This window comes from Bemisia tabaci, chromosome 4, assembly GCF_918797505.1.
Source record: "Bemisia tabaci chromosome 4, PGI_BMITA_v3".
Classification (NCBI taxonomy): domain Eukaryota; kingdom Metazoa; phylum Arthropoda; class Insecta; order Hemiptera; family Aleyrodidae; genus Bemisia; species Bemisia tabaci.
Window position 1 is genome coordinate 58,460,136 of NC_092796.1, and position 25,054 is coordinate 58,485,189.

General features: G+C 39.6%; 1 protein-coding gene across 1 annotated transcript in view; it reads left to right on the top strand.

Annotated features, from left to right (window-relative positions):
- Positions 1–25,054, top strand: part of Ance-3 (angiotensin-converting enzyme Ance-3) — a 192,111-nt gene that overhangs the window by 164,422 nt on the left and 2,635 nt on the right. Inside the window, exons 12-13 of the mRNA XM_072299652.1 lie at positions 16,580–16,720; positions 19,239–19,405. Of these exons, the coding sequence (XP_072155753.1) occupies positions 16,580–16,720; positions 19,239–19,405 (308 nt within the window). The remainder of the gene's footprint in view (positions 1–16,579; positions 16,721–19,238; positions 19,406–25,054) is intronic.

Sequence of the window (25,054 nt, forward strand, 5' to 3'; positions counted from 1 at the left end):
CCACTGCCAGGTCTCAACTCAAGGTTTATAATTATATATATAAGGTTTATAATTCGCACCCCAGCTAGGTTGAATGGAAAGGTTTTCACACGTTGTAAATTATGTAGGAGAACCGATGAAAAAGCGGCAAAAAAGATAAAATGGGAAATTAGTGCATTCTATGAGACTCGAAGGCCACAGTCCCATCACAAAAGTAACAGGAGTTGAAAAAAAAATCGCCAAGTATAATCGAAAAAAGATGCAGAGTTTGTGCTTCTTAAAGCAATTTATTATTGACAGCGGGACGTCGCGTCGGTGAAATTTCAACCTAGTAATTATTTTTGGATTTTAGAGGCTCTACATTTACGTATCCTTCGACGTTTTCAAATTATGGAGGGAATGCACAGCCTGGAATTTTTCTCCAACTTCGCGTTTCTTGCTTTATGCACTAAGTTATTGCAATCATTAGTTTTTGCAATTTGTTTTTTCCTTAATTTGTCGTCGACTTTTTCAAATATCTATTTTTCCTCCGCCGCGGCTCCGGAATGTGCGGACCTCACGGAGTCCTACATAATTCCCTGTCGACTTTAATCTTTTTAGATGCATAATATTGGTTGACTGGAATGTATTAACGATTCATTAATTTCTTAAACTTAATGAGCCTTCTCTAGGAGGTACAATTTCCTAACTAACTGTGCACTCGAGACATCGGTGGCCCGTTTTAATCCCTTTAAGGGGCAGTTGACCTTTTTTAAACGTAACCAATTGGTATCAAAACGGCGAAAATATGAATTTCTGCCCCATCCTACTCTTAGGTGAAAAATGTAGAAGTGGCTAATTTTCCTACCTTTCGTTTAAGTCTCCGAGCCTTGGTGATTAAGGAGCTTTACGTCGAGTGTAATTAAGCTTGTTACTCATAAAATTCTAAAGAGCTTTCAATCAAATTACCCCTATAGGTTGGATCTTGTATAAACCAAGATTGTCATACTTTCTCACCCTGCGTTCAAGTCTCCAAAGATGTCTTGTATTTAATTTATCCCTCCAGACTGCTCGCCCAAAAAAAGAAGGGTTCCGAGCTACATAAATCGTTTATTTGGAGGTAATGATCAAGTCTAGAGTTCCATATTTGTAAAATGCGTTATGTGCGTTTCATGGACCATTCCTTTTGTGATATTGTTGCTACATCATGGTAGTTTTTTCTTCTCCTATTCATATTTTATTGGATTGTCACTAAACGAGTGTAAACGGCATCAATCATTGCTCAGATTTTGAACAACCAGACAAACGAGCAACCCAAATTTTTCTTGTGCAGTTTTCTTGTTGGGCAAAATGTTTCTACGGATCTAGGTGTTTCCCCTGGAAATTTTAAAAGCACCTAGTGCGACACAAAAAAAATCCTCTAGGGAGCGTAACAAGCATTTCTCTAGCAAATATATTATATACATAACATTAAAAAAATAAAAAATGAGAGAATACAAATTCTGAAAATCTGATGAGTGGAATCATTTGATTTTAGAGAGTTTTTATTTTCTGACACGTTTGAAACAAAATTCCCTCCAATCGGGACGGGGTCTGCAACACTACCAAAAGCGCAAACAGGTAAACAAATTCCATGATTTTGACAAACTTTAAGGTGCCAACCTACCTTAAAGTCTACGAAACTCGTATTCTTCTTTCCTCTGTATTTTGTATTTTTGTAGCATCAAATCATTGACAACTCTGGTAAGGGTCCATTTCCAGAGTTTCGCAACTAAATTTTACGCGCAATTTGCAGAAATTTTCCTTTTCATGATTACCATGTTACAGATGTCCTTAAAGCCTCCTTAAGGCCTTGTCACCACGGTATGTCTCACGGGATTTGTCCTTGGGAAAAATCCAACTTACGAAGTTGGGAAAAATATTGAGTTAGTCAATATTTTTCCCGGCACCAAGTAAGGTCCTTGTACCACTAGGACCCACTGAGAGAGAAAGAAGAAGTGAAAACGAACTGTGCGATATTTTATTCATTACTCCATTGTTGATGTTCGTTTAGTTAAAATAATGTGTCTAACTATCAATTGAGTGCAATTATTATTTTAATCCCGGTTAAACACTCGACTTTAACTAATTTATCATTCCCGCGCAAACTAGTCGCAGGACTGTATGAGCCCCGTCCCGTGGAGACGGTAACTGGGAAAAATCTCAGAAGTTTCATTCCTGCGATTCGAACTTGGGACAAATCCCATGAAAACGTCCCGTGGAGACAAGGCCTAATATGTCAACCACATGGGGCCTTCTTCGGAAAGAAGCTTCAAGGAATGACTATGAATACAACCCTAGGGCAGTTAGACCCTCTCCCCTCTTGGAAGCCCATTACATAATTCAGGGATGGCCCGCAGACGCTCGGTATCCTTGGAATAGAAAAATTACACCTGTTAAAGAACTGGAAAGATTAGAAGAATGGAATCTATATCATCGTGCCGGTGACTTGCACTTGATCTGGCAATCCGAGTGGATTAAGCTCCGGGCGAAGCTGGTGGGTTGCTGACTGGCGCGGAGGTTGGTCACTTGGTCAACTAATGATGGGACTGCTCCTCCTGTCGCATCTTGCGCTCGCTAGGTCTCAATGTCAGTCGAGCTCCGAGCAAAGACGCCGTATGAACCTTCGAATGTTGCCAAATTTCTTCTCATACAACACGAGTTGTCAAGAAAACTTGTGAATATTCTCCGTCCAATTTTTCAGAGAATTTTCTTCGCAATGTGATCTGAAGTATCTGAAAATTTCAAGTTGAAATATGCATAGTTTTCCTCAAACATTCATTTTTTAAGAGGGGAAATCTGGCAGCGTTTGAAGGCTCATACGGCGTTTTTTCTTAGCGCGGTAGGCATCCGGGGCGACCACGCGCACGTCGAGGCATCATCGCGTCACGTCACATCGTCGCGTCGTTCCGCAAACAGCCGACTTGCACCCGAGCCGTATTTCATAATGTTCGCGCTCCGTCATCCTCACAAGTACCCGCAGACAGAGTATCCCGGAGAATTCGCACTCGTAATTTATTACGCTGTAAAAATTCCTCTTAGGGATCAAAAATAATCTCCGGCTAATATTAGCCGGCGAGGAATGAGTTTAATGGTCTCGATGAGTGGGTATTCTCGAAAGCTGACAACACTGTTAACTCCGTTTAAATACATGCAAAACAATCGATTCTAGGTGAGCCAGCTTCTCTCGCTTAGTTTCGATCTTTATAATGGATTTAAATCGAGTAAAAGTTGTGTTGCCAACTTGAAAAAATAACTGGCGTTGGTAGCCTAGTTTTAACGGTCGAATATAACACGCTCTCATAATGTATTCAATTCAACGAAGTCATTTTTATTCAACGATTGCTCATTCATGATTGCTCATTCATAATTGCTCATTTACCCGATCAAATTCGATTTTTTCGGGGCTCTAGCTTGGGGCTAATTAATTTCAAAAATTTGAAATTTCACAATTACTTTTGCGAGGATATAACAATTCGAACTCTGCAGCATGTTTATTGGCTACGCGGTGGAAATGAAGAGGATTCCAGGGAGAGCTGTTTCCCTCGGAGTATGATCTGCTTAGAGCTGTAACCATACATATAATGATGCAACTATTCGAACTCTGCAGTACGCATATTGCCTACTCGGTGGAAATGAAGGGGATTCCAGGGATAGCTGTTTCGCTCCAAATGACCCACGGAGGTGAATGCTCCAAAATTGACGCAATCAGTAACGTCATCAACTTTCAACCACCTGCGCCTGAAAAACCGTGCTTTTACTTATCAATAATGAACATCGATTAAAGTTCCTAAGGTTGAAAACCAAATATGAAGTGCAGATTATGAATTAACATGTAAATAATCGGAAAAAATAATTTACCTCCGCGGTTAAGCATTTACTTCCGAATCTCGTTGATTCATACATTCTTTACCACGAATGGTAGGATTATCCACCGAACATCAGCGTCACTTAGCATTTCGTAATTGAAAGAACGTATCATATTTCGTCGCTTGGCTGACATAAGGGCGTAACTACACACATTGAGATGAGCCCGGAGAAGCATTGAATTTTTTGGAAGACAGGGTTCATTGCAGAGTGTAGTTACGCCCTTATGTACGGTAGGTGACGATTTGATTGCAAAAATGTTCCTAACTACAAATCCGAACTCTCCGAACTTGCTCTAAGAACAGCTCATAACGCGGCATTCATTACTTGACAATAGGCGAGGAAGATTTTTGATTGCGATGAGGAAAACAATGAATTGAATCTCCGAAAACAGCTTAAAACCGCCCACAGCAGGGGCGGACTAGCATTCGAAGAGTCAGGAGGTGACCTACATTTAAGGGCCCCTCCCTCGGAAAATTTTGGACATTTCACACTCTTTAAACGCAATTTTAAGCATTTTTTGGAATCCAATTCAAGAGTATCTGAACTTCAGAATAACCCACCCTCAGGTTTCTTCGGGGGCCTCTTCATCACGTCTGGGGCCCAGCTTTAGGCGACCTTTTATGTCTCTAAGAGACACATTTTCCAGGATTTTGGGGTCTTGTAGTGACTGAAAAGGATTGAAAAATTACAACATTACGGGGGGAAAACGACGACTCGAAAAACAGATCGCCGCGGAGGCCCCCAATGCGTATTGTTAAGAGGCGATCGCCATCCCATGTCCAGTCCGCCCCTGATGGCCCTGGTGCAGAGCCGTTTTTACGCATCATTTAAAATTTCCGGAGTCCCTTCAGATATTCCACACACACTTTAAGTCTGTATCCATCAATTCTGATCGGTCGAACTGAGAGAAGTTCGATTCTACGAGGCTATCCTTTTTATAGTGAAATAAATGTGAACCTTTGGTAGACGCCGGGAACCCGATTGTGTTGGTCTCCTTCCGATGACATAATTTTTGCTCTGGTTGTACCTACATCACCACGTGCTTTACAGATTTTTTGGCCTACCGAACGCACTTGGTGATTTATTACTGGGAGAAAGGCTAAAAAGAAACGCTTTAGCGCAACCATTCTTGGCATCAATAATGAGGCGCGTGGATGACAAGGCGCATAAGTGCAGTTTTTGCTATTTTAAGAAATGCGTGTTAGAAGTTTCGAATTTACATGGAGCCCTATGGTATAAAGAAATTCAATTTTATGTTTGATGCTTGAAAATTATATTTTCATAGTAGATTTTTCACAGGATATAATTTAAGACTAGATTTATAGTTGGAGTCATTCAAAACTGCACTTATGCGCTTCGTCCCTCAAGCCCCTCAAATGTTCTTGTTCGTAAAAATGGCGGGGGGGGGGGTGCGTAAATTCTGGTTTTCCTCCATTTTTTATCAAATCAAAAAAACGCGATTAACTGTTCAGGATTTAAATAAATACAAGGTAAAATATTAAAATTGAAAAATTCTCAGCATTAATTCCTCTGCAGAAAAGTTAATTTTAGAGTTTCTCGGTCCTTTTTATCAGTTCGGTCTAACTTTTACGCATGGATTAATAAATTGCTAGAGCTTATCGTGTTTTCTCACGGCAATATTTTCACGGCATCAGACGTTTTCATCTTTTTCGGCGGTCAACAGATCGTTTTCTTGAAACTACGTGGACGAGATGATTTGAAATGTAAAACCATGATAACGCGGCTGCCGAAGACCACGCCCTTAACGGGAAAAAAACACCCGGCAAGGTCCGAGCAATAAAATGAGACTTGATCCTGCATCCACGGACAAAGAATACTGCTGTCCTAAGGAAGAATGTCGTATGAGCATTCAGATGTCGTCAAAAATCCCCTGATAAATTAATTATTTTGGAAGCAGTTTACACGTATTTTTCCTTAAAACTCTGCAGATGTATTAGATTGCTATGCGAGCAAAATACCCGAAAAATTTTAAGATAAACATTCAGAATTTCCCTGGTAGTTTCGTGTTTTATCGAAAGAATTATAGCAACGTCTGAAGGCTCATACGGCGTTTTTCCTTAGCCTGGCAGAAATCCCGGACCGTACTGAGAATCTTTTTCGAGTCTTCCTCTCTCGATACCACCGTTTCTCAATTTATATTTTTTGCGCAAAGATATTTCCTATGATTGAATATGAAGATTCTCGGATCGTCTTTTTTCATCATAACTTCAAGCTATCTGGCCCCTTAAATTTTTATTTTTTATGATGGGCGCATCTCGGAAGCCTCCAGAACAATGTTTATGACGTTTTAGCTGTATATTATCCGTAAGAGAATCCGCAATCTCCAAATTTTCGAAGTGTCATCGGGGTTTTTAATTGACGCAAATTAGCCGTTTTACAGCGCTGAACGTTCCTCAGAGGTAGTTATTCAACGAAGGGAATCCGAATACAAATCTTCAGCCGGGAAAAGCCGAACGTTTTATACTTATTAAATTTCATTGTTTTAAAAGTTTTAACAATGACTTGCTCCTGCTTCTGGTGAAATTTTCACGATGTGAGGAGGAATAGAAAGTTGCGATATCACATGTTTATTTTTTAATGATAATTGCATCATTGTATGACTCAGGATGGTGGCATGAATGAGCTCATTAGATTCACCTACGGCCTTGAAACAACCCCTTCCCCCTCCCAAATACTATTGCAACGGGTCCACTGATGGGGCGAAGCTTTTTTTTCTTTTTTTTCAAAATTTGGGCGGAAAGCTCATCAGGGAAAAGTTCGGGGTTTGAAAATGAAGACACAACTTACAAGGCATGCATCACAAATTTATTGACATTTTCACGATACTTTCGAGCGGGTCTTCATCTAATTTACACAAACTTCACAGCTTCAAACCCCCCCCCTCCCCTCGAACCCTTTAGAACGTATGCAGCATCCTGCTGGAAACCCTTCAATCGCGGGAAAACTCTTAAAATTCCAACTTTTCAGCGACTTTCTCCGTGATCACTGTTCAACTTTGTGCGAATATCCCGGAACATCCAACAAAAACAAAACTGAAACTTGCTAAAAGTTCTACTTCGGGAACTTCACCAAAAAGACAGTTTTAATTTTTTTAAAAAAAACAACAACAACACAATTAAAACCTATATATTTGGACGCTCTCATAACACACGCGCGTTCCGGAAACGAACACTTTTGGCGGACGGTGCAGAAAGAATCTCTAAAAATTAGCGTGCACCTCTTTTATCACTCGAGCCACACCCAAAAATTGCGTCAAGGCAGTTGCATTGTAAACTGCATTTTTGTAACTTTGGTTGTCCACGGGTTGCCATCATCAATCATCACAATGCGAAAAATAAAGCTGATATCCGAACTTAACCTTGTCCAATCTTATTTTTTAGATTGGCAGCGCAGGCAGGGTCTCTCTTCATGTTGTCTCTGTGCCCAACGCAAAAAAGAAATTGCTGACTTACAAGTACATCACTCCTGCTAATTTATATGCACGGCACTGCTTGCATATTTGTGAATAAAGAGAAAAGTAAAATAATTTTATAATATTTAGGTGTTGATTTTTCTACACTTGACATCTACTCAGCTGCTTATGTAACTCACAATCAGACAGCTAGCTATTGGCGGAAATGTGTGTGATAATCTTGAGTGTTCTTTCGATGATATAGATCTTCGCCTGTCGGGAACGGAGAAATGTTATGTTTGGATAGAGGCAGTGGGTAAAATTATATTTGAGCCCCAGCAAAATTAAAAGACTTGTAGACGTAAAAATATTCATAGAAATTTACATTCCAGGAAGATTATGATACATCGCTCTCTCACTGCTCACGCCAGGGGGAGGGAATTTTGAGCCGAGGAGAAACATTTTTGTTTTATTTATTTTCATATTGATGTTGACAGATGGCACCAGCAGTTATGCTGTTTCTCACTTTTAAGGATGTATGAGAAAAATCATGAACTGGGCTGAGAGTCCAGATAAAACCCTCGTTGATCTCGTAACGAACCATCTTATCTTTGCCCAAAGTGCGAAACCGTATATCTCCGTTTGCGACGTTGCAGACTTCCTTTCATGCTTAATTTGTTTTTTGGAAAACTGATTAACATAATTTCTTGAAAAATTCCTCCATTTTTTCTTTGTTAGCAAAATATTCCCAATAGCTTGATTCTATATTTTTAAATCCCAAGCTATAAAAATGGCTTGTTTTTCTTTGAAAAATAAAATAGAAGCGGAAATTTTGAGACATTGCAATGGAGAAACGTAATTTTGAACTTTGGCCATCGTCATCTCATACAGTGACTTTGAAACTTCCTTTTAATGACTTTAAAAGTCGGCAAGGGCATCCATACACTGACTCGTTGAAAGTCTTCCAATTTCCTTTTCAATATCATCTGAAGCAGTTAAAAATGAGAATAGGGCGTTTGAGGCTCCTGGGCAAAGTGAGCGGTGCAAGTGTCAAGCGCATGAAAAAAGTGTCGCACACAGGCTCGTCTCTTGCAATCCCTGCTTTATTATTTTCCCCATTTCGTCCTTACAACGGGCAGCACCTCGTCACTAAGCAACGCGCTTTACACAGCCCACAGCGCACAGCGATATCAGGGTCGGCGAAAGTCAAAGCGCCTTCAATTTTTCGATGTGCAACACGCACGTTCCTCGAACACGAATAGTTGCATCTCGCATCCAGGCGCTTTTGCGCAGTCGCTTCGCGTCGCGTTGCCCGTCATTGAGATGGCAAGTCCATATGTTTCACCTGAAATAATGTAAATGAAGAGATACACTGAAAAAAAAATTCTTTGAGATATTGATTTGACCTAGAACGTCGTTTCTTGTCGACATTTTTTTTTTTTTTTTTTTTTTTTTTTTTTTTTTTTTTTTTTTTTAAGTTTGATGCGTGCGAATTTAGTATTGAGCTAAAACGTTTGTTTAACTAAAAAAACAAACAAGTTTTGTCGACAAGAAACGACGTTTCAAGTCAAATTAATGTCTCAAGGAAATTGTTTTTCGGCGTAAAAAAAATTTCTCTCGTAAAGATCCAACCTTCGTAGGAAAAAATGAAGAAATTACTAGGGATTTTTAGTATACAGCATTTTTTCTGTAAGTAAAGTACTTTGAATGCAAAAGACAATGAGATAAAATTAGGGGCGACTAAACGAAAGTTGAAATATTTTACTCGAATAAAATCCTTCAAATGGCAATGGTTTCTGAAATAAAAATGGGACCAATTTTCGAGCTTTTGCCAAGCGTCATGCCATAGATTTCAATTAAGATAATTTAAATTCAATCCTGCTCATGTTTGGAAAACCCTCTTCAATTGACGAGGAGGAAGGCTTGCATTGAAGAAGTACCCGGATGATGAACGTTACCTTCGACGTTGGCACGTAGGCTCCGAGCATGAACTTACTGCTCAGGGAAAGAATAACGTTTTCGAAGCTCCTAATGAATTAAACGTTACATGATGTGCGCTCGCTTCAAGAGCGACCTACGTCAACAACAGCGAGGCGGCGACTCTTGAACTTGAATTGGATTTTCCTGACAGTTAGTTTGCATTAAGTAGCGATTGACCGTAGGAGTCGAGAATGAGATGAATGCGCGGGGAGGGTGGGGGCGCGGCGCGGGGGGCAATGTCCCAGGTCACGCCCTTTACGCGCTGCCATTAATTTCATTCCCGAGACTCGACTCCCAGATCCGGGTCCATGCGTTCGCGCCCACGGGGGTTCCGCGCCGCATCGCCCGAGTTGCATCGCCCGACAATCCAAGCCATGGATACGCTCGGAAAATGACCGGTTGCAAAACTCCCAGCTGGCGGTGTTATGAGTGTTTTGCGGATTGCGCAACGCACATGGGAGGTGTGAGGGAGGCCGAGTTTACGTTACAGTGTAACTAGAGTACCTATACTGAGAGAGTATGGCCACTGGTATAACCACCTCTGATTGGCTCAGCCATCTTAGGCTGAATGGAGCACTTAGGACCCAAAAATGGCGGACGCCATAAATTAATGTAATGCAAAATGACTCAAAATGTAGTTTTCTTTGCTTATCGTAACGAGAAAATTTACCCAAATGCACTATTGCGACTTCTTTACATATCTCTTAATTCTAATCCAGTTTGTCAAGTTCTTTATAATTATCTGTTGGAAATTTCCTACATTAAATACTACATTCAAATCGGCCTCAATTTCTAGTCTCATTCTTAAAAACCTATCACACTCAAAAAAGGTGTGTTGAGCATCATCTACCACTACTCTAGAGCAAAAAACACAGTTTGGGTTCTGAACTAGTTTGAACCGGAAGAGGTAGTATCTGAAGCTTCCGTGACCTGATAGTAGTTGGGTGAGGAAAAAGTCAGTTTCCATTCTGTTGTCTCTAAGGATCCACTCTTCGAAATCGGGAACCAGCCTTTTAAACCAGGCATCTTCAGAAGGAGGGGAAGAAAGCCAAAGATCGCACCACTGATGTAAGATGTCTTGCTTTATATCGCTGAAGTTTTCTTGTTTCCCATATCTTCTCATCCTCTCCTCCATTGTGAGTTGAATGGGAGGAAAACCCGAAATTGCCTCCAAACACCTTTCCGATACTGTCCTGTAGGCAGAACAGAGCCTCAATTGATAGGGCGAAGAGTTTTCTGAATAAGCTGATATCCTTATTTCGTGGCGTCGTGGGCCATACAGGAAGACCGTATGGAGAGCAAAGGACAGACGTGAAAATTAGCTTTTCTTAAGAAAAGAAGGCCCCTTTGACAAAGGCATAAACAAGATAGCGATCTGATAATTTTTTCACTTTTCACAAGCCAGTTCGATGTGAGAGTCAAACTAAGGTTCTCTAGAGAGCCACACCCTAAGTATTTCAACATCGCTCGATCAATCCTGACATCACTACTAGACAGAGGAATCTATAAAGATTACCAAAATGAGGGCTCGGATTCACAGCTCAGAGTAAGGTCTTTTCTGAGGACATCGCCAATCTGTTTTGTGACTTCTCCTGAGACTTCTCAAGTCCCAGGTATTATTACCGAGTATCACTCCAGGTCGTACGCAGAAGCTGTTTTACGGGAGCTGTCGTTAAACGCTGCGGTCATTGAGAGCTTTTTGATCGAGGTTTTGGGTTATGGATGAAGTTTATGACGTGCCGCATCAATATTATGTGCAAATAAATGGCCTTGGTCGAGAACTCCATAAGCGGTCCCAGACACTTCGCACGGACGAAATTTTTAGGCATCTAATATGCAGTTTGAGTAATTTTGTCATGAATTATTGCCAAATATAAGCGTCCAGCCTTCTTTAATCCTTCTTTCTTTCTTTCTTTTCACTTTTCATACTCGGTTGAACACCAGGAAGGAGGCTACACTGAAAAAAATGGTATGCTGTTTTAACACCTAGGATGTCAAAAATGTGTCTGGTGATCCTAAGATGCTACCTCGATTGCCCTCGCAGTTGAATTTGCATTCATAGGATGTAAAGTTAACTGCAAGGGCAGTGAAGACAGCATCTTGGGATCTCCAGGCACATTTTCGACATCCTAGGTGCTAAAACAGCATATTATTTTTTTCAGTGTATTTTCAAATTCTACCAACGCAAACGCGGTAACGTGTTGGTTCAATTCTGAACTCTAAAGTTTGATTTCATGATTTGGGAAACAGCCAACATATTTCTCAGAAAACTTATGAATTATTTCCTTTCCATGAGAAAATTTCTGAAAATAAAGATCGAAAAAATCGTCAAACTTCCATTTTAAAATTACGTCGCTGCAGAGACTATGAAGGGGTAAGGTCCGAATCGAACGGTGGTACCAAGTTATCCGAAGAAAAAAATAGAGGAAGCTTAATCAGAGCAGAATGGAACTCGCAGCATACAGACAACATGCAAGTTAATATCTTTACTGCACTTTCATTTCACAATACATACTATAGAAAATACCCTGAATACAGCAACAGTGATCTATCCGAAGAGAGAATGTGCAGACCTCTTGCGAACTGAAATTCTTGCGAAGGAATGCGCACTTCATTGTGAATACTTCACGCCTGACAGGAATCTCGCTACTAAACTTTGAGCAGCAGCACTGATTCTAAAGATTTGATCTCTTGGCTGCGTCCTCCGTTTTTCTGTCAAAGTGTATTTTTCTCTTTTTTTTCTTTGTAAAAAATTTGGACTACAAATAATTTTACCTCTCCCAAAGTCTAAGCAGAGGCAATGTTTTTTTGACGCACACGCGGAGAACGGCATTGAATACAAGAATTCATTTAAATGATTTCTCCTTTAAATTTTGCAGGATAAAATGAATCGCTCTTGACTACCTAAATTTTTGAAAAATGAACTTCTATAGTTGAACCTCTAATTATGATGATTAAATCAATTACATGCACAATTGCCCAATCCCAGACGTACGAGATCAAATATTAATCTCTATTCAAGATTTAATTATTGCTGCTTGAAAGCTTAGTCTCTTGAATGCTCGTATCGCTTCAAAAACTGAAATGTTACACAATTTTAAAAACTTTAAAATAATACAAACAATTCACAAAAATAAACCTTTTTTTAAAAATTTTACTTTATAAAGGGTGTCAATACTTCACTGAAAAAAAGTTACGGGCTATATAGACATACCGTCCGTTTCAGGCTCAGAGACCGCAGCATCAACTGCTCCGGGTGTTACACCGGAACTTTCGGTGTCTGAGCCCGGAACGCGAACGGTATGTCTATATAGCCCGGATAAGTACGGCTTCCACAGCCGGAGTTTTTTTTTCAGTGTTTCATCCAGACTTCTTATACGAGCTTGATCGCTAAGTCTGAGAGACTTTTGACAAATTTAAATTTAAATTCCATGGATTGTAAAGACCGATGATGAAACTGAAAAAATAAATATGATGAAGTAAAAAAAATATGAAAAAAGAAGGAAAAAGTACGAGTCTGGACACGCGACGTTGCTAGTTTTTTGCTCATAAACAGTAACAAAGCGGATAAAAGGATTAAGCCGTGGGCGGGCATGAGATGTGGCCCCTTAATCTCTATCATTATTAGGACGTATTTATGCTAAAATGAACTATGGACATAGGGTTTACGCGCGAACATAGTTCCTTTTAGCATAAATACGTCCATCTGAAAGTTCCTCTAATTTTCCATAATACTTTGAAAACTCCGCAACTCCTCGAGGAGGCGTAAGTCGTGCCCCCGAATCGCCGAACTCCTCACGCAGGAATATTTTATTGGATCAACAATTTATTGTAATAAACCCGACGGACGGGGTGGGTTGACTGAATGCCTTCTCCGCGTAAAGCCCATTTCAAATATGACAGATGAAAAGCAATTTAATTGCGCCGGGATTTCCCCGACTTCATCCTGCGAAATAGTTGGAATGTATAATTCATCGAAAATTTGCCCCGTGCCTCTGGCTCTCCTCCCATTTCGCTCTACAGCTCTGCCGTGCTTAGGAAAAACGCCGTATGAGCCTTTAAACGTCGCCAGATTTACTTCACTAAAAACCGAATTCACTGGAATAAGTTTTGAATATTTTCTGTCGAATTTTTTAGATAATCTTGCTCGCGACTTGATCTAATATATCCGAGAATTTCACGGAAAAATATACATAATGTTCCTCAAAAATACATGTTTTATCCGGAGAAATTTGGCAACTCTCACAGGTCCATACGGCGTTTTTTCCTTAGCACGGCAGAGCTGCCGGCGAATAAATTTCAAATCTTCATTCCGCGAACTAAAACGTTTGCCTCCGGTTGATTATATCTCTCGCGATGGCGAGGCGTGAATGATCGATTAATGAATGATATTTTTCCATATGAAGCTATGGTAAAAAATCGATTATCAAGGTGCTCACCCTGTTTATCGATACTTTACCATAGGTTTAAATGGCAGATCTATCGATTTATCGCAAAGAACGCCGCGCCACTGCTCTCTCGCATTTTCCTCACTCCGTCATCCTTCGACGTCCGACCAGGCGAAACCTCCAGGATTCTAAGACGGCCGAAGTTATTGACTCTTTTTATCAACATGCTGCGAATATTCCACGTCACTGAGATATTTCTTTAATCTTTGAATAAGTACCTTTCTTAGTATATAATTTGGGAGGCTAAAATAGAATCAGCAGTTAATGAACCGACTGGAAATATATTTTCCGAAGTGCATCATAGGATTGCGATTTTCCCAACCGGATGACAGACGCATGTTTACTTCCATCCAAGTCACCTGACCTTTAACTGTCTCAAGGTCATTCAAACTCAGGAGATCCACGAGTTGGCCCACTTAAAAGTCCGACCGATACAACGGCACGAGTTTCAAAGGAATTTCGTCGCGTGACGCAGCTGGAAAGAATGTTAAGTCAAACGCCAGGACATTCTGAATAATTTTCCGCCCATATCAGCATACTCATGAAAACACGGCAAGGAAGTAATGGTGTGTGGAAAATGTCATTAGGTTTTTTCCGAAGGGGCTCGTAGCGGATTTTATGCAAATTATCTCCCAGCTTCAAAATTCTTCGGATCCTCAGGAATGACGGAAGAGCAAGTGTCTCAAATCTGTCGAAAATTCGTCATCATCGGCAGAATCTCGGCTCGGGATATTCAAATATTGTTGATCTCATGCTGCAATAGAAAGTAACCCACATCGGAAATTATTTTGGGCTATTTATACATTTCAACAGCCTAGAGAGCAATACCCGTTATCGATTAATTTATTCATTTTCTGTTCGAGTATTCATAAGATATCAACAGTATGAGTATTTAAGGATCCATCCGTTTAACTAATTTATACATCTGTTTAGAAAATTCCAAGTAAAAATATGTCAAAAAATGTTTCCAGATCTACATACTTATGCTGTCGATAATGTGTACATGCACAGTCATATACCACATAAATTATTTTTGATCGCATTGCTTTCAAGCATTAGTTGAATTGGCCATATTGTACTGACGTCTCTTGCGTTCCCTTCAGACACAACTTTCTTTCCTTCTTTGATGAACAACCTACACCTACGAGTTAGATAAAATTAGCGCATATGAAGGAAAGCGGAGATTTGAAAGCACATAGCATTTATTAGAGCGTGATTTGACTGGAAGATTTGAATATTTGAGAGCGGAAAGTTTGGAATGAGGGACAGGGAAAACCTGGGTACTTCATCGAGAGTCGCTTTTAGACGTTTTTGTAAAGCTGTACCCGTATTGTAATTGAAATTTTTATTTGAAAAAAACGAGTATTATACTGCTAAAATGCAGGTATTTTCCTCGGACGGCAAGTCCATTCGACTTTCAGATGGTACCAATTTCTATATAAGTAAGAATTTTCTCATTCCTGATAGGGCTTCAGTAGACAATGTAGCATTTCAGCAGTTAGATCGCAGCATCTAACTTGCAGATTTTTAAAACAAGTTTTAAGCTTCATGCGTTTTGACGGTGTCAAACGTCAACAAAACAGAAAGCACCGATGTTTTACATTTGGCAACTGTCTGTTCAGTGTTTTTTTGTTTGAGTCCATGACAGTCAAGCCACTCAACGAGACAGGACTCACTGACCAATAGGTATGAAATTCTGTTACCTCGTACCTCCTCTTCTCATCAAAATACACCTATCCCATAGATTACTAGCTCCATTCAATACATGTATTACTAGATACTGGATTGGATTAAGAAACGCTTAAGCATCATGTAAATTCGCCCATCAAAATTCCACTTGGCATTCAAATCCGTCGCTACAGAAGAATGGACCTGTTCTATGTCCATCGATCCAAATATTCCACTAGCTAAAAAATTCTCAAGCCAAAAAATCTCTTCAAGTCAAATCGCGCACCACACCAGTTATTCTTTCTGCGTTTTTAACGACCTGAGTGCTTTCTCAGCTTATGTGTTCATTTGATTTCTAATGGATTCAAACGGTATAGAGCATGAGAGTAAATGCAGCAGGAAATATTTTATAAAATTCATTCGAGTGATTTCTGCAAGAAAAATTCATCCTCAGTGTCTAATATGATCCATTACCTCCAATTGATTTCTTTTGTTTTGTTTTACAGTCATTCCTTTTTGACCACATAAAGTATCAGTCCTAGATAAGTTAGAACTTCAAATTAAATGAGTATTACGTCGATTGAAGGCACTAATTTCTTGGTAATATACACATATTTTAAAATGTCCCACTTCGAGGGCTAAGGAAAAATACCGTCTAACTGATAATATTGGCAAAAACGAGTCAGGGACTTGCCCCATTCTACGCAGTATAAAGTACGCAAGCTGACGGTTTTAGTTTATTCCCAATTCTGTAGAGGAATTTTTCGCCCAATTCTGTTCGCAAATCTAACCTCTAAATTACAAAAACGACGAAGTTTTCTCTTCGTACTGCAAAAGTTTCAGTTTGTTGATAGGCGGTATATTGTCGTGCCAAGAAAGAACGCCTTACGCCGTATGAACTTTCAGGCGTTGCCAAATTTCCTTTGATAAAAAACGGATTTCTTGGTAAACTTAAGAATATTTTTCTCCTACTTTTTCAATTAATTTTGTTCGCAATTTCAACTAAAGTTCCTGAAAATTTCAGGGAAAACTATTCATGACTTTCCTTAAAAATAAACATTTTATCGAAAGAAATTTGACATTTCTCGAATTATCATACGGCATCCTTCCTTATCACGGCAGTGTTGTTCCTCAACCATGGATATTTACCATTGCTTCTTCATGAAAAGCAGGTTATCACTAAGCAGGTGCATTTGTGTTACAGGTACTTCGTGGGCACCGTTCTCCAATTCCAAATCCATCGTGCTTTATGTCGCGCCGCCAACCAGTACAACCCAGATGATCCGAGCAAACCCCTGCATAAGTGTGATATTTACCGCAGCAAAGAGGCAGGGTACCTCCTTAGGTAAGCTTTCCTAACACCAGTATAAATCAATCAAATTATATTTGTAAAATATAGGTATAAATCGTGTAATTTAAGGTCAAATTATGGAGAGACGTCTCTATGATGGCGCTATCTTTTATTTCCCAGGTATAATAATTCCATGACGAAAAAATAATGAATATCTTCCGGCGTAGAAAGCTCATTGAAATGGGTGCCTATTTTGATGCTCAAATCTTTTTCCACACGTGCATTTGAGCATGCAAAATCACGAAGAAGACGACAGTATCCATTGATACCGAACCAAGTTTTTCTGTATAGGAAACGTGATATTCAGTATTGTTGGCTGGTTCTATGTAGAAAACATTTGATATAATATTGGCACAGTTTGAATAATTACGAAGTAAGTGAGCGTGAAGAGGGCCTTATCAGCACATTACTCTTTTATTTAAAATAGCGGCGAAATCGACCTACGAATATACCAGTTTACCGTCGACTCACCGCCAGTGGCGAGGCGTGAATGATCGGTTATCGATATTTCCCCATTTGAAGCAATGGTGAAGAATCGATCATTAATGTGTTCGCGATGCGAATGCCCTGTTTATCGATCCTTTTCCATAGGTTTAAATGGCGGATCAATTGACGTATCGCAAAGCACGCCAAGCCACTGTTCACTGCTTAAAAGATCGGAACATGTTCGGAGACTTAAACGCATGGGTGGGAAAAAAAACCAATTCCTCAAAATTGATTCTATCCGCTGAGTTCAAGCCACTCCCTTTTTTGAGCAATTTCCGTGCCTCTATTTGTCTATTCTTACAAACTGCAAAATGGGACAGTCTCAAAAAAAAAAAAATAAAAAAAAAAAAAAAAAAAAAAATAAAAAAAAAATAAATCGGGTGATATGAATTCCATTTGACCGATTTGAAAGCCTTACTCAGATATTAAGAAACCGCAAGACTGGAAAATTATTAAAACAAATGTTCGCCAATTATATTCATCCAATACTGCCGTGCTAAGAAAAAACGCTGTATGAACCTTCAAGCGTTGCCAAATTTCCATTGATAAAACACGGATTTCTTAATAAACTTAAGAATATTTTTCTCCTTTTTCAGATAATTTTGTTCGCAATTTCAACTAAAGTTCCTGAAAATTTCAAGGAAAAATATCCATAACTTTCTTCAATATTAGATATTTCATTGAAGGAAATTTTGCAACTCTCGAATGTTCATACGGCGTTCTTCCCTAGCACGGCAGAATAATCCTTCAACTAAGAACAACTGCGAACCAGTTTTAGATTCAGCTAGTAGGTCCTTTCTCCTGCGAAAAGTTGGTTCCGTTGTTACCGAATGCAGTCAACTTTACGAGCTCATAAAATCGAAGACAGTAGTAGTAGCGACCGCAAATTGCCCGATGATTGTCGAGCATGGACCACGGGCCAAAAGCCGTCTGAACACCCGACATCGTCTCTCCTTTGACGTAAGGACGTATCTCGATTCCCGCAGAGGCCCTAGAAAGCATCGATTTGTACAGAAAACAGGGCTCACGTTGAAATTGAGACACGCTCTTACGTCAGAAGGCGACGATACGCACGGACCTTGCGCAAAGTCTCATCTCGCCGCGCAGTAGCGTTTTCATGGGCGCCTCCACCTTGCCGATCGTGAATGTGGACTTAATTAATTTCTGGATCAAGGCCCCCGCAGACAAGATGTCCCGTGTAAACAGGAATTTGAGCGCAAAATTTGACATTGAAATGCTGTTACAATCGGTCCACGCAATCCGTTGTCCTTATCAAACTCGGCCAGGATTGAGACCTCTTCGTCGCGCCACCTTCCGCTTTCTTCCGGATCATTTCCTCCGTAAATCATTTCGGTAAAACCGTGTCCACGTTTGCTGGAAATTTTAGAGAGTTCTAAGAAATGTTTGAAATTTTTGCCTTCCTGGCTTCACAGAAGCTCCTTTCTTGCGTGATCGTCGTAAATTGAGGCGTTGGGTCGTTGGGTGCAGAAATGGCATTTGGACGTAGTTCTACCAAACGGAACTGTGTGCATTATAATATGAGCCCTGTTATGCATTTATTCTTATGAGTCTCAGGGCTCACGTCATAATGCACATAGTTTCGTTTCGGTGGAAATAAAACCAAATATTCACCCATGACAATTTGAAAAGATTGATCAAAAGGAGGAAATAACATTTCATTTAAAAAATGAGTTACCACAACAACTCTTCCGTCTCTCTCAATTTTCTCATTTCATTATCGTCAATATAATTTTACGTACGGACTAAAATATGACACTTGGACCAAGTCACTGTTGCTTATTTCACGCGTGGACGTAAACTACTGGACAAAACAGGTATGCGGACAAAAAATCGTTGACGGAATGCCGTGAAACCGAATGAATAAATTGATTAAAATTTTATTTTATTTTAATTTAATGTTTAATTCTAATTTTTTTATCAAGTATTATTATTTATTTTTTTAAATTATTTTTTCTTTATTTATTTTCCCTCGGCTAAGGTGTAAAAATTGAATCTTTTGTTACAGCAATTTGATGGAGCTAGGGTCCTCCCAACACTGGACACAGACTCTGTACGAGGCAACCGGAGAGACAAGGTTGAGTGGTGATGCGCTGCGGGAGTATTTCAGGCCGCTCGAGGATTGGCTCCGCAGTGAGAACGTCCGAACCAACGAATTTATTGGTTGGATTTATGGTACGCCTTTCATACGCATATTTGCCAATACATAGCAAAGCCACTGGGCCAAACACGAACACATGCATCTCAGAAAATGTGTACTTCGATGGCGATGTTTCCGAATATTTTAGCATTGGAGGATCCAGCGAATTGGCAACATCGTTTTTCTGCATTTAAACCTATGGAAATATATCGATCCTTGGAGGGGCAAGGTGCTCCGACAAAAAATCGATTATTTAACATAGGTTTAAGTGGAGGGAATCCGGTGTCGCCAAATTGCTGGATCCGCCTGCATCTCTGTATTTTAGTTGTTGGAAAGAAAACTAACCGAGGTGTATTGTGAAACTAGGGGGCACACACCGTGACCGCTACGCGGCCTAACCCCCGGAGGGCGCCTCGCGCCCTCTAGAGGCTTTCTTGGTGGGCCCCCGTGAATTAGTCCAGCAAGGTCATCTAGGGACTATCTCCAATGAATGACGTGAAAAGTCATGAAAATCGGGCCGGTAGTTTTTGAGTAGGAATTTTGACAAGAAATGAATATTAACATTGTTTAACCCTTAGGTGCCCAAGCAAGGTCAGTGAGTCAATCTTGAAGCGAAATTTGCTAAAAACACGTGGCCCAAGGTTTGTGTGGGGCTTGTACGTTTGAGCTTTAGATATAGGTCTACAAAATACATCGTGTAAAAAGAATCAGACATCCAATTGAAAAAAGAAACAAATCAAGTATCAGAGAATTTTTTTTGACAACTACCCAACTAGAAATCCGAAGCCTGGTCAAATTAATTGACCTGACTATCTTTTTTGGGGGAGTTATTGTGCCGGCACATAGCTATAGAAGTATAGATCGACAAATACATCCTAAGAGACGAATCAGAACCAAATTGAAAAAGACAACCAAAAAATCGAGTGTCAACCCAGCCGAGGGGAAGAGTGACGTATTCGGGCCTTTTCTTAATTATTTCTCTCGAATCTGAGCGGTACCTCTTTTGGCATAATAAAGCGGAGCGTTGCGAGTTTGCGCTTCGCGCCATCGCACCTTCGATTTTGCAGACGCAACCCGGGTATCCATCAAGCACGAATAGTTGTATCTCTGCGCCGTCGTTAATGCGCGTCCTTCCCTTGCTCTATCTCCACGTTGCGTTGGTTCCTTTTGTCTTCCTTGTAGTGGTGCTTCAAGGGCTACGTAAGTAACACAGTCGAGGATAAGAAGGACGTAACACGGTCTCGTTGTTTAACATTTCCCCCGAATCTGAGTGGTACCTTACTGGCAGCATAGAGTGGAGCATTGCGCGTTCACGACTCACGCCATTGCGCTTTCAAATTTTCTTATGCAAGATGGGAATCCATCAAGCACGAACGGCTGTATCTCTGTAATGTCATCAAAACACATTAGGGTTTCTCTTATTGTTGATATTTGAGAAAAAACTTTTACTTCATTTCAATTGTTTTTCTAATTTTTGACGTAGAATTGATACTTATTCTTCTTATCTATTCATATTCTGTTTGAAGTTATTTAACTTATTATAGATATATTTTTAATCATTTATATATTAATATTATAGGATTTATATATGAATGATGAACAGGATTATTAGATTGAATAATACCTTTCGTGGTACGTCGCAAACAAAGATACGTGGTTTTACATTTTGTCCATCGATATTTCCTCAAGTTTCATTGCATTTTTACGCATCTGATAGAGTTTTCCTGCCGCGGTGCCGTCCGTCACCTTTGACATTTGATGCGTGAGCGGCTGGAGGAGAAAGAGGAAAAGATTGAAGGGAAATTTCAGTGACCCGTGGCCGATATAATCTTCATTCAAGAACGAAACGGATGTGACTCGCTGGAAAGCCCCCTCGCTCGAGCTCAATGATTTGACATCAAATTGAATCGATTTATCGATTTCATCGATTTTAAATTCCTCTCGTCTGGAAAAATTGCGATATCTTGAAATTAAGTTTCGATTATGTTTCGAGTTTTTGACGATATAAAATCGCTATGATCATCAACATCTAAGCGATTATCCTCAAACTTGTCGCAATTTGATCTCTGTAAAATCGCCTTCATAAAATCGGAATTTCATCTCAAGTTGTCACGATTTTTCGCTCGATAATATTGCCACACCGTCGATAAAATCGCGATTTTATCGCAAATTTATTTGATAAAATAACAATTATCGCAATTGTTTATCGGATAGTAATCGCAACTTATCGCAATCACTCCTACTTGAGCTACGCACTTTCACACGATTCACGATCACCCTCTGTTTCATGGTTTGAGCCTATAGGTAAACTATCTCCAACAAAAATTCCACTCACTGAATGAGGAGTTTCATATCAAAGGAGTTATTTTAACCGATCAAACCTGCAACACATAATACAGCAGTGCTATTATGGGTATTTCTGTCTAGAGGCAGCAACATTGAGGCTACATCTTCACAAAATTTCCCCTTACCCAAGTAGCAGTGATTGCGATAAGTTATGATTTGATCGGAAAATGTATTTCGATTTGACGTCGATTTATTGCAGCATCATTGGAGAAAAAATTGCGATAAAGTATCATATTATCGTATAAAGCAATAAAATCGTCATTTTATCGACGGCGATTTATCGCAATATGATCGAGCAAAAAATCATGATAAATTGAGATGAAATTCTGATTTTATCGAACGCGATCTTATAGAAATAAATTTGCTACAAGATCAAGGATAATCGCTCAGATGTTGACGATCCTAGCGATTATATCGACAAAAAATCTTAAAAATATCGCGATTTTTCCTTTAAAAAATGCTGCTTGGGTAGTGCTCTTAATGATGCAGCGTTGCAGCAATATTTCGACTACATGGTATCCATTTTCCTCGTAAAATACGATTGGGACGACAGATCTATAGACGAATTCAATAAACAAACTGATGGTAAAATACGGGTTCATTTCGAGGAGGGTTCGATTGTTTCCAGGAATTTTTCCACCACTTGTTTATGCTCCAATAGTGGATGCAAAGAACATAAACAACTTGATTAAGCCGATAAGAATATCTCATGATTGGACTTAACACAAATTAAGGAAAGAGACTGCACAGTCCTTTTAGATTTTTACTCGATTCTTTTCCAATAAATTCGGTCAAATTAATACGTTTATACATATTTTTGTAAGTTTTATTTTGTAGATGTAGGCCAATTACCCATCATTTTACAAACAGCGTTTGTTTCTAAAGTGTGGAGAGGCTCTACAGGTGTTAAAATTTTACGTAGATAAATTGAAAAGTGCAGCGAGCAAACATGTAAAGTGACATATTTGGATTTCATAAACACGTTTGAGGTGGGAAAATTATACGGGGTATCGCTGTCTGAACAAGGTTTAAAGTTATGTTGTACAGTGAAAATTGAACTGATTCTTTCCTCAAGGGCCCAAGCGCCAAAATCTTAGTTTCGAGAACAACGCAATGGGGGAAAACTGCGTATCATTCAGCGTGCGCTCCATCTCTTGAGCCCAAAACATATATTTAAAATGCTTTCAAAATGCTGTATTCAAAAGACCGTTCAAAAATGGGTTTCCAGCCTATTGCTGCAGCATATGTTGCGTCTACACCGAGGCAACATACATGTTGGCGCTTGGCCCTCTAAGAAAAAAAAATCAGTCCAATTTAAGTTAAAATGTTTAATATTTTACATACGATACTTTGAGACTATCTCTACTTGAAATATTCAATGCATACATGTTTACAAAAATGTTCCTTAACAAGTCCATTTTGCTGTGCCTTGAATTGGGAGTGGCTCTGATAAAAATTAACGTCAAATTTCCTATCACCGCCCCGGTATAGCACAGTGCGACGATATATTGAAATAATTTTGCAAATTGCAATGAAATTGCGATTTTTCTGTATCATTAAATTTCAATGTTTTAATATCATTTGGTGAAGACAGTGAACTACATGCATGAAAGGGGTAGGCAATATGCAATGCAAAAGAATTGCAACCAACTTGATTCGATTTCATCGGAATGAATTTCAACTAGAAGTGCCCCTTCAATTAGTGGATGGACAAAATACACTACACTCCGATACAGTAGCATTAGTTTTACCACGCGAACGGTGAATTGCAATTTATTACAACCTGTGTTACGGGCGCAATGCAGCTGTTCGCAGGCTGAACGAAAAGAAAAGTAAAGAACTTAATTATTTAAAATGTTTAAATTTTTAAAAATATTCGTGTTTTCCTTAAAATATTCTAAATCTAAATAAAATATAGAAAACTCCCGTTAGCGCTTTGTATGCAGAGCCGGATTTACCTACTTGCCGCCCATGGGCCGCCTGTAATTTTTCGCCCCCTTCTCATTCGTTTTGAAACATCAATAGATCGTATTCGACAGTGGCTCGATACAACAGACTCAAAACAATAAACCTCAAACAAAAATTTTAGGATTTAATTTGGAAAAGCTGAAAATGAGAAAATTCCTGACGATTTCATCTTTCATTGCCATTTAGTACTCGAGAGAATAAAAATTCCATCACATAAGACCCGTTACCTCAGATTTCTAAATTGACTTTTAAGGCTGTGGTTACATGTTGAATCAATCGATATCAATATGATCTCACCTGTGTAATCCGTCGAATACGATCTATAAAAACCATCAAGTGAACGTGCCGGAGGGAGAGGGGTAGGGGTGTACGAGACGCGTTCACTTGTGTTAGGCACATTTTTTGTGAAAGCCCTGTCAACACTGACAAAAGTTCAGTTCCGTAAAACCATCCCTGTTTGGTCAAGGCCTTCCATTTAAAAAAAAAAATGAACAAATTATGAAAGAACAAACATAAATGTGGTTAATGAGTTTACCTTCCGCCGCCGCCGCGCCGACCGCACTGAGTTGGAGCAATGCGTGAAGTATTCATGCAGTCTTGTAGGCGCTATGCGTTTCACGCCGACCGCTGCTGATGACCACACTGTTTGGCGCAATGCGTGAAGTATTCATGCAGTCTTGTAGGCGCTATGCGAATCTAGCCGACCGCAGTGTGTTTGACGCAATGCGTGAAGTATTCATGCAGTCTTGTAGGCGCTCTGCGTTTCATGCTGACCGCCGCGCCGCTCCGTTCCAGGTCAAATTGCGTGTTTGGTTTCTCTCTTAACTCGACTAATTAAAGGCGTTGTCTCTTGTATCACCGAAAGACGACAAAATTAGAAATTACTATACTTTTACTCTCAGGAAATGAGAGATTTTGTCGTCTCTCCTCGTTTGTAATTTATTTTCTGGATCCGATTTTTCCTCCCTTTTTTTGATACCCACATTAAAAAAGATTGCAAAATTTGCCTTCTTGGGCCGCGGCCCATGTGGCCACCCCCTTAATCTGGCCCTGTTTGTATGTGTTGATTATCAAAACGAAAAACAGTTCTGAGCATAGAAGTGAACGTGATTCGTCCTTTGGAGAAATGGAAAAGAGGGATTTTACATTTCTACCAAACAGAACTAGGCAAGCTCCAACTGCCCAAAGTAGCAGTGATCGCGCGATAAGTTGCAATTTGATCGGAGGATGTATCGCGATTTTCGACGTGGATTTATTGAAATATTATCGAATATAAATTGCTATTTTATCGTAGCACAGTGCGACTAAAATGTTGAAATTAAATTGCAATTTGATTTCAATAAAATTGTAATTTTTTTACCATTACTTAG